This window comes from Lolium perenne, chromosome 3, assembly GCF_019359855.2.
Source record: "Lolium perenne isolate Kyuss_39 chromosome 3, Kyuss_2.0, whole genome shotgun sequence".
In the NCBI taxonomy this organism is placed as follows: domain Eukaryota; kingdom Viridiplantae; phylum Streptophyta; class Magnoliopsida; order Poales; family Poaceae; genus Lolium; species Lolium perenne.
This window is the reverse complement of record NC_067246.2, coordinates 249414451-249424742: the sequence shown is the minus strand read 5'-3', so window position 1 is coordinate 249424742 and position 10292 is coordinate 249414451. Positions and strand designations below refer to the sequence as shown.

Here is a 10292-nt window from a genome sequence, read left to right as displayed (position 1 = left end):
TCGTGTTACCATTAGGGTACTATGTTGTTGCAAAAACTGAATGTAATTAGTATCTTCACGATATTAATATATTCCTTTATTGAAAAAAAATGTCTGACCTTAGTCATGTTCTTAAGTGTTGCGTTAATGTGAGTCCAAACTTCACTATATTCTTCAAGAAGTTAAGCAGACGTGTGGCTCCAAGAGAGAGAGGGGGTTGATTGTAAAACTAATGTAGGGTTCCATTTCTTGCACCCACTGCGTCCTCCGTTTGGTCCGCATCTGTTGTCCTTGAGGTTTTAGAGATGGCGGACCACAATCTCTCGCTAGTGGAATGGCTTTGTACTTTGTTTAGTTTTTTACAGTGTCTTTTAAGATGGTGAAGCAGGAGCTGCTACATCTTAAAGTCAGAATAAGGGTCATCTCCACCATATTTTTGTTCAGCGTTGCGTCTAGCTCGGCATAGGGAGCGTGGAGCTATGTATCCAGTGCTCTAGTCAGTTTCCATGTTCATTAGTTTTATGTCTGACTTTTTTGATATAAGGTTCTCATCTTTGGCCATGGTTGTTGCTTGGTGTGTTGGTTCTTTGAGGGTTTACCACGACGACTTCTCATTTACCTACCACAATAAATTCTACTACGATAATTTTTCCTCGGCTCTGGTGACGGAGGGGCAATGATGGCTGCGTTATTTCGGCTCTATGTTATCTCTTGGTCGTCTATAGAGCTATTTCTAATTTTTATTATTCCGTCGGATCCAAATTAATTGATTCCAATTTGTCTAGACGCGTTTGTCGACTAGACATATCCGTATCTAGATAAGGTAGAGTCAAAAAAAAATTAATTTGATCGGTGGAGTACATTTTTTGTTCTCTATCACTGTGAAATTTTCTCCATTTTTTTATAGAAATTAAGCAGAAATCACAAAAGAAAACAAAAACAGATTTTGAGAATATCTTTTCAGTCAATAAAAACAGGAGATACTACTCCATACTAAACCGAATCAAGTCAGCGATCCTCACAGCTTTTGATCTGCACGCTCCGAATTCTTCCCGTGGACAGCTGCAAGCGGCAGAGACCATGACCATCGCACGGCACGAGACACGCACACCAACCGGAGCACCACCGCCGAGGCGACAAACGGAAGGCGCCACCACGTCGCCACACCTAACATCCTGCAGGCAGCCGTCGGTTCGCCATCCGACGGCCAGAAGCCACCCACCTGCCACCGCGAGCCATGCCGATTTGGAACGAGCGATAAACTCGCGAGATCCTGCGACGGCACGATATATCATTTCGACGACCGAAGCGGCTCCTATGGCAAACGTACGTGGGCCGCAGATGGCGCATCCGACGGCTGACAGTTCGTCCACGATGTTTCAGGGAGTAGCGCCGTGGCGTCGCAACGGCTATAACTGGGACATCCACGCATGTTACCCGCCATATCTGTCTCCTCCCCCTCCCTCTCTCTCTCCTCTCTCCACGAATTCGTAGCAGTAGTAGGCCAGCACGTCCGCCACACCTTCCCAGCCTCGCAGGCGGGTCCCACCGCCAGCTTCCGGCGAGCCGCCGGCGAGCGGCATTGCGCTTATTTCCGAGTCAGACAGCTAGTTTGACGGACGGATGGCGTCACCGGGCGGTGGCAGGCACGCGGCGGATCGGCCGCCGCCGGTGCCGCTGGACGGGATCACCGTCGACAGCGGCGGTGGCAGCGGCGCCAGGGCGCAGGGGATGGGGCTGCCCCGCCCACCGGGCTGGATGAAGCAGCCATCGCGGCTGGCGTCCGGCGTCAGGCAGTTCGCGTCGCGGGTGTCCATGAAGGTGCCGGACGGGGTGGCGGCCGGCATCGGCATCCGGCCGGGCGGCCTCGGCCGGATGACGCGGATGCAGTCCAGCGCGCAGGTGGGGCTCAAAGGCCTGCGCTTCCTCGACAAGACCTCCGGCGGCAAGGACGGCTGGAAGGCCGTCGAGCGCCGCTTCGACGAGATGAACAAGGGCGGACTTCTCCCCAAGGAGAGCTTCGGCAAGTGCATCGGTGAGTACCTAGCTCTAGGCTCTACTGCTCTAGCTAGCACCAACCGACCGATTCATCATGTTCGATAATGGTGTTGTTCAGAAATCAATTAATTATCGGACATAGGCAAATGATTTCTAATTAGAACTACATGATTAATTATCGGACATCGGTGAGTATGGGAATCTTATGTAAGTTATGCTGGGGGCATCTTGTTTGCTGTATGCATGTATCCACCATTTTCATGATCTGCGACAGTCACGAACTGTGCCCATCTGCCCAGAGGGTTGGCAGGGCCGGCTTACCTAACTGAGATCCACTGTTTGGCCCACAACAAACTCCTAAAATTGGCGCTTGCTGTCCCAAATGGTCCCTGATCCGTCACAACACAAAATCAAGTACAGTAGAAGCACCCCCAACTCTTCCTAGCTGCTAATTTGGATCTTAATGATTAATGCCCATGATGCAATGTCGGATCAAAAGAAGTACTAATGCTTTCGTCGATCAATCAAAAAGTGACCCACGGTGGACCGACTAATAATGGGCATGCTTCTGGATGCAAGGCATGGGGGACTCCAAGGAGTTCGCCGGCGAGCTGTTCGTGACGCTGTCGAGGCGGAGGAAGATCGAGGCGGAGGCCGGCGTCAACAAGGAGCAGCTCAAGGAGTTCTGGGAGGAGATGACCGACCAGAACTTCGACTCGCGGCTCCACATCTTCTTTGACATGTAAGCTACTAGGTCCAGTTCAGTTCACCACACCAAAGTTTGAAGCGATCAATCACCTGAATTACTAGCAGCTGATGAAATTTACCTTCTGTCTGTCTGACACGAACAGGTGCGACAAGAATGGCGATGGGATGCTCACGGAAGATGAGGTCAAGGAGGTGGGGAATTTGCTATCTGTATTCCGAAACAGAGGAAATAACCAACCTGATCTTTTAGGCCTCCAGAATAAAATGAAGCTGATTTCGGTACCATATTTTTACCCGGCGACAGGTTATTGTGTTGAGCGCGTCGGCAAACAAGCTGGCCAAGCTGAAGAGCCATGCAGCGACCTACTCGTCACTGATCATGGAGGAGCTCGACCCCGACGACCGCGGCTACATCGAGGTACTAAAAAAAACTTGCATCTCCTTCTGACCAAGCGCTGCGATGGGCATGGATTTGCTTAAAGGTTTCAAATTTTGAATGCAGATTTGGCAGCTGGAGACACTGCTGCGCGGGATGGTGAGCGCGCAGGCGCCAGAGGTGAAGCTGAAGCGTACGACGTCGAACCTCGCGAGGACGATGATCCCGCTGCGGTACCGGAGCCCGCTGAAACGACACCTCACCAAGACCATGGACTTCATCCACGAGAACTGGAAGCGGATATGGCTGGTGACACTGTGGCTGGCCGCCAACCTTGCCCTCTTCATCTACAAGTTCGAGCAGTACAAGCACCGGTCCTCGTTCCAGGTCATGGGCAACTGTGTCTGCATCGCCAAGGGTGCTGCCGAGACGCTGAAGCTTAACATGGCGCTCATCCTCCTCCCTGTATGCCGCAACACGCTCACCACACTCAGGTCCACTGCTCTCAGCCATGTCATTCCCTTCGACGACAACATCAACTTCCACAAGGTACCTACACGGCTCAGCTCAACTCATTCAGCTGAATACCCTAGCAGTAGCTTCATCTTAATTGTGATCAAAATGTCAGGTCCTCGCGGCCTCCATCGCGATCGGGACGACGCTCCACACGCTCGCGCACGTCACCTGCGACTTCCCAAGGCTGATCTCCTACCCGAATGACAAGTTCATGGCCCTGCTGGGGTCGAACTTTAACTGGAAGCAGCCGACGTACCTTGACCTTCTGCAGAGCACCCCGGGGATCACCGGCATCCTGATGATCATCATCATGTCCTTCGCCTTCACACTGGCGATGCACTCCTTCAGGCGGAGCGTCGTGAAGCTCCCGTCGCCACTGCATCACCTAGCTGGCTTCAACGCCTTCTGGTACGCGCATCACCTGCTGTTGGTCGCGTATATCCTCCTGGTGGTGCATTCCTACTTCATATTCCTCACCAGGGAGTGGTACAAGAAGACGGTAATCCCACATGCCTTACTTACATACATCTACTTTTGTTTCCTGTAAATTTGTTAATGTTGTGAGTAGAAATATAAGATGGTGATGATTTGACTTGTTTGCTCAGACATGGATGTACCTGGTAGTCCCTGTCCTCTTCTACGCCTGCGAGAGAATCATCAGAAAAGTTCGCGAGAACAACTTCGGCGTGACCGTTCTCAGGGTAGGCTGCTGAAATTCACATGATTTAGTTCATTTCTTCTCTTGGAAACAACATGATTTAGTTCTTTCTGACTGTCAGCTATTATTAATCAATGATGTCACATACTGTGCAGGCTGCCATCTACCCAGGAAATGTGCTCTCTCTTCACATGAAGAAGCCACCGGGTTTCAAGTACAAGAGTGGGATGTACCTGTTTGTCAAATGCCCTGATGTCTCGCCTTTTGAATGGTATGACTTCATGCTGGCTGCACATATGAACCAAGACACAATTTATCTGAGGTCCTTGTTTACAGTTTGATTATGATCTCGCAGGCATCCGTTTTCCATCACTTCTGCACCTGGAGATGACTACCTGAGCGTGCATATCCGCACACTAGGTGACTGGACATCTGAACTCAGGGACTTATTCGGAAAGGTCAGTTGATGCAACACAACTGCAATACAAGAAGCTATAAGCTTATTCGTGATTGAATAATTATATGAGAGCAATTAATGTGGATTACCCCAAAATGAAGAATTATATTTCATATCTGTAGTGTTGCGAGGCACAAGTTACTTCTAAGAAGGCTACCCTTTCAAGACTTGAAACTACGGTTATCGCAGACTCTCAGATAGAGGACACTAGGTGAGGTCATATATGTAACAAACAAAATTCAGTTAATTTTGAGTACAAACTTTTACTAACATATCATTATTTCTGCGCCTCTTTCAGGTTTCCTAAGGTCTATATTGATGGCCCTTATGGTGCGCCTGCACAAAATTACAAGAAATATGACATTCTTTTGCTTGTTGGTCTTGGGATCGGCGCCACTCCTTTCATCAGCATACTCAAAGATCTCTTGAACAATATAAAGACTAACGATGTAAATGTCTTTGACTGCAAATAGTTTCTCACCGTTGTGTACATATAGCTAAAGCAGAGTACGTAACTGTCAAATGAATTGATGAAACAGGAGGTGGAAAGCGTACACGGTTCTGAGATAGGCAGCTTCAAAAACAATGGGCCAGGGAGAGCTTACTTCTACTGGGTTACAAGAGAGCAAGGATCATTTGACTGGTTCAAAGGAGTCATGAATGAAGTTGCTGACAGCGACCACAGCGTACTTATCTCACTCCCTTCCTTTCATCTTCCATACAAGATGTTCAGTGACATAAACAGTGAGCTAAAAATATCGCAATTGCAGAATGTCATAGAGATGCACAATTACCTCACCAGTGTGTATGAAGAAGGCGATGCCAGGTCAGCGTTGATTGCCATGGTTCAGTCACTCCAGCATGCCAAAAATGGTGTTGATATCGTCTCTGGAAGCAAGGTATTTTGTTCAGCTCTGCCTTCTCATCTGATCCCATATGTTCTTGCATCCTTATCTGACTCGTCTTTTGTAGATTCGGACACATTTTGCAAGACCTAACTGGAGAAAAGTATTTGCTGATTTGGCCAATGCCCACAAGAATTCGCGCATAGGTGAGCAAGCTATATTGAATAAACACCTTATCATGACAGATTTAAACTTCACTGTGCAAAGTTAACATGCACATGAATCTACAGGTGTTTTCTATTGTGGGTCTCCAACACTAACGAAACAACTCAAGGATCTTTCAAAAGAATTCAGCCAGTCAACCACAACTAGGTTCCATTTCCACAAGGAGAACTTCTAAGACCGTACCAGAAATTTTTTAAACAGTTGCAGATATACTTGTATAGGAAAAGAAACATGATACCATTCGCACAGTAAATATAGTTTTACAAGTTTTGTTGTACGCTGGGTTGTACAAAATACATCAAAAGCTAGTGTCACCAGCATACATAGACTGGAATATTTAGAGACATCTACATTGGAACAATGAGATTGATTCTTAGAATAATTGAGCTCCAGGTGTTGCTCCTTGCACGCGCATGTTTTCTCTCTTCAGTTTTTCTTGTCTAATTGTCTGTGCATTTCGCTTATGAACACTATTCCGAGGATCTCCAGGCATACTGCTCTTTTTTGGAGGCCTACCTCTTTTTTTAGGTTGAATATCACTTGAGATAGTTCTATCCTTTCGAGGCCTGCCCCTCTTTCTAGGTTGATCACTAGACTTCAGACATACTTGAGCATTTTCTCCTGTTGATGCTGATGCACTCGTGACATCATTTGATGCAGACACCTGAAGCAACCCTAGTACGTTGTTTGACTTTTGGTCATTCACTGCTACAACCATGGTCTGATTGCTCGCAACACTAGTTCCTTGGGGTAATGGAACCGTACCTGATGTTTCATTCCTTGCGCCTTCTAACATAGCATAAACTTTTTTGGGCCTGCCCACCTTAGGTTTGTAGTCAGGAACTGCACTCTGACGTTTGCATTTGTCCATAACAAGTGTTTTGAGTGGAATGGTTATGTCCAATGGTAGTAGGATCTCCTCCAGTTCGGCCCACTCAAGATCTTCCTGGTCTCCATCTTCATAGACAACATTGTACCAATTGCTTTGACTTTCATACTTGACAACTTTCCCCACATAATACTTATCTCCAAAGAGCTTTCTCACTTTCCGCCCTTCTAGCCATTCACCAAAGCGAGGATCGACTTGAGATCCTGGGGCATCTCTTACTGCAGGTTGTGAACCAGACGGGCAATCAGGAGGCAATTCTGGGACACCATTGATAATGATGGCAGGCTCTCTAGGTACTTTGACAACAGATGCAGTCTCTGACTCTTGCATGTCTTGAACTTCCTCCATGGCCTGAATTGCACCAGTTGTCCTTAGATTTAGCTCAAAACAGCCTGGATCACAAGGGAAATAGGAAACATCCACAAAGTAAGTCATCATAAGCAAGCATTAAGAAGTTCAAGTGAAAGTTCGCATCACAAGTAACCAAAAACTGAGCACGTCACAGCTACATAAAAGGCATTGGCAAACACCGAGGAAGCACTGGTACATCAGACAGGTTACATACTGCCATACTGGTGTCATCGACAATATGTATTCAGGTCTCTATACATCCTTGGTGTGTATTAGTGAAAGACATATAGCATATGTATTTCTGTTCGAAAAGGGAATTTGGGCTTGTAGGCTTCAGTACAACCCTTTGAAAAGCTGTATGGTTCTTAAAGTTCCTAAGGGAAGAAGAATTGCAAACTTTATTCCGTGGTATCGGGGAATTATCTGGAATTCTCGCTTCACTATTCCTCACATGGCTATATGCAAGTACATAACATGGCCAAGAACCACCGATTACATGATGCGACGAATATATACAAATAATTGAAAATATGCAGCATGTGATGAAGAAAAAAATACAATTTAATGATTTGAGATCAAACTGATGTCTCATTTGTTTCCTCCTTGTTACTTTTTGATGCATGATCCTCGGCTAGTTACATGTGGTCTTTCCATCTTTGGAACTTGCATGAGGCAATGCATGAGGGTCATAATGATCTAGATCAGACCACAACTGTAGCAACATACTCCAGCACGGAGTGTTCCCCATGTCTCAGATCACTGAGTCTCTCCTCTGTCTCAACCATCAATGTCACATTCCCTCCCTGGACTACAGCTTCGACAAAGTTTTCCATACCTCAGCCGCAACTTGAGATTGTCTTAACAGTCACAGCAATGTTCGGAGACAAGGAATTTAACATCCACGCTATACTCCTCTTGTCCGCCGGCTAAACTGATTCTCGTTGAGTAGCCCTCAATCCTTGTTTCCTGAAGTCCACACAAGCACGTTCCTCCTCCTGGTTGCACACAGGCTGCTCTCCCAGCAATACAAGCAGGTTGGCTTCTACCTGCGTGCGGGAAATGCATCACCTAAACACTTCCACACCATGACCACCAGGACCAAGCACCGCTGCCGTCGGTACCTCCCAGGACTGACCACTGTCGAGGCAACTCACACATGGAGCCATTTGCAAGGCCCCTGTCTAGGGTTGCTGCCTCTGTCTGAGCTTCTCTCTGTCTGCACTTCTGCCCCTGTACACTAGGAGCTCCGCTGCACGCGCTGATTCACAGGCGGCCACCACCAGGAACTAAAACTGTCTCCACTTTGTGCTCTGACACCATGTGGTATTGGGAAATTTTCTGGAATTCTCACTTACTCCTCTATTCCTCATGTGGCTATACAATGCACATACATGGGCCATATCATAACTCACGCACTGACAATCCCAAATCAGTCAACATATTCTCTAAATAGCATCATATGGTATAGACTTAGTACTCTAGCACGCACTATGAATGTCTACTGAAGGCCCAAGTATCTTTCCTCTGTCCCTGGTATCCCCACACGCAGTGGCGGAGCCAGGAATTGAGATGAGCAAGGGCGAACATGTAAGTTTAAATTTTTTTAGGCACAAAAGCAATTATATTCAACAAAAGAAATGATCCACCAAGATTCAGTTTTCATAATTCATGAAGTACAACCACCAATAACATGAAAAAACATTAAAATTACTAAGAAACTAATGACACGACTCCTAGCACTTGGGTAGTTGGGTTGCCCAACTAGATGCCACGGTGCTACCATATATGATCTCAATATTCCAGAAGATATCTACAACATGTGACAAAATTATAAGTCTAAATCTTAGCACAAGTACAATAATAGTCCTACATTTTGATAGTATCGTACCTCTAAGTTGTATCCGTGCCAGCAATATTGTAGTTGAAATCAAATTGAGTGTTCAGAGCTAAACTACTGTCTTTGATACACAGAAGAAAAACATGCTTCAATGATACGAAACATAGCACCCAGTAAAACACAAGTTCGTAATAGCAGACAGAATCAGATAATTTCACTCTCCATTCAGTATTCTTGACATCCAAACATTGCGTTCCCTTTCTCCTGCCTAACACCCCCTTTCTCCCTAGCGCATCCCGAGTCCAGATCATAACTACAGTGGCCCTTCCGCATAATCTAATCAGACATTTCAGTTTGCCAAATCTAACGAGGCAGCATTTCATCGAACACACGACGTGGTGACTGTGATAAAAGCTTAGATCTAAGTGCTGAAGCAGAAATGTAGGCGCCACTTTACCTAGGGCTTAGCCGCGGTAGCGGTGCCTCTGCGACGGCGAGGGCCTGTGCTCGCACGGATCGGAGGTGCTGCCGGCACGCCCGCGACTGGGTGAGGCGGGGTGGAGCCGGAGTGCTGAACCCACGAGGAGTCGGGTTGTGACGGTGGGGCCAGCCGACCTTGACAGAAGGCTGGAGCCCTGACGGCCGGAGAAGTGCGGCGCCCGCGCGCCCTTGCTGGCGCCGCCGACCTCGCCGTTCGCCAGCTGGTCGTGCTCTGCCCTAGGGTTTCTTCGTGCCGAGCCGCCCAGCCGCCGTCCGGTCGAGCTTTCAGTTTTTTTTCTATCTTATTAGTTTTTTTTAGGGAGTTCTGTTTTGTTACTCGTTACTCGTTACTCGTTGGCGTCTCCACAGCTCCTCTGGCCTCAGCTCGGCGGATCGGCCCATAAACAGACGGCCCATTAGGAGTGTAGGACGGACGGACGAACGAACTCAGGAACAAGGAAGGCGGCTGCATGTTTAGAGAAAATTGCACAAACAAGTAAATTTTGGGGCTATTGGAACAGATAGAAGTGACAGTTTCCTTCTATCTTATCGAGAGAGTATGGGATTTGATCAACGGTTGGAATAAGAAGACCTTGTTCACCGGAGCCAAGGAGGTCCTAATCAAGGCAGTGGCATACGCTATACCTACGTGTATGCTATGTCAGTATTTATATCTAAACAAGTGTGTAAAAATATATGTGATGCAATAGCTCGGTATTGGTGGGGAGGTACTCAAGAGAAGAAAAAAAATGCACTGAAGGGCATGGTGGAAAATGCGTGTTCCAAAAAAAAGAAGGGGGAATGGGATTCCGAGATTTACATTGTTTCAATCAAGCAATGCTTGCAAAACAATGTTGGAGATTGCTTAGTGATCTGGATTCTTTATATGCACATGTATTACGGGCTAAGTATTATCCAGATGGTGATTTGTTAAATGCAACACTGAAGAAAGGAGCGTCGTTTACATGGCAAA

The 10292-nt window shown here is 47.0% G+C and overlaps 2 protein-coding genes across 2 annotated transcripts; one reads left to right on the top strand and one right to left on the bottom strand.

Annotated features, from left to right (window-relative positions):
* Positions 1–1420: 1420 nt before the first annotated feature.
* On the top strand, positions 1421–6170 carry LOC127344671 (putative respiratory burst oxidase homolog protein H). The gene is made up of 15 exons (XM_051371004.2): positions 1421–2014; positions 2557–2719; positions 2829–2877; positions 2990–3103; positions 3188–3610; positions 3690–4076; positions 4183–4278; positions 4391–4506; positions 4591–4693; positions 4815–4903; positions 4991–5141; positions 5232–5378; positions 5463–5591; positions 5665–5743; positions 5828–6170. The coding sequence occupies exons 1-15, from the start codon at positions 1603–1605 to the stop codon at positions 5935–5937; spliced, it is 2568 nt and encodes an 855-aa protein (XP_051226964.1). The 5' UTR covers positions 1421–1602; the 3' UTR covers positions 5938–6170.
* Positions 5490–9623, bottom strand: LOC127344672 (uncharacterized). The gene is made up of 2 exons (XM_051371005.2): positions 9297–9623; positions 5490–7043 (listed from the first exon to the last, which is right to left on the bottom strand). The coding sequence occupies exon 2, from the start codon at positions 6997–6999 to the stop codon at positions 6136–6138; it is 864 nt and encodes a 287-aa protein (XP_051226965.1). The 5' UTR covers positions 7000–7043; positions 9297–9623; the 3' UTR covers positions 5490–6135.
* Between the last annotated feature and the right edge of the window lie 669 nt (positions 9624–10292).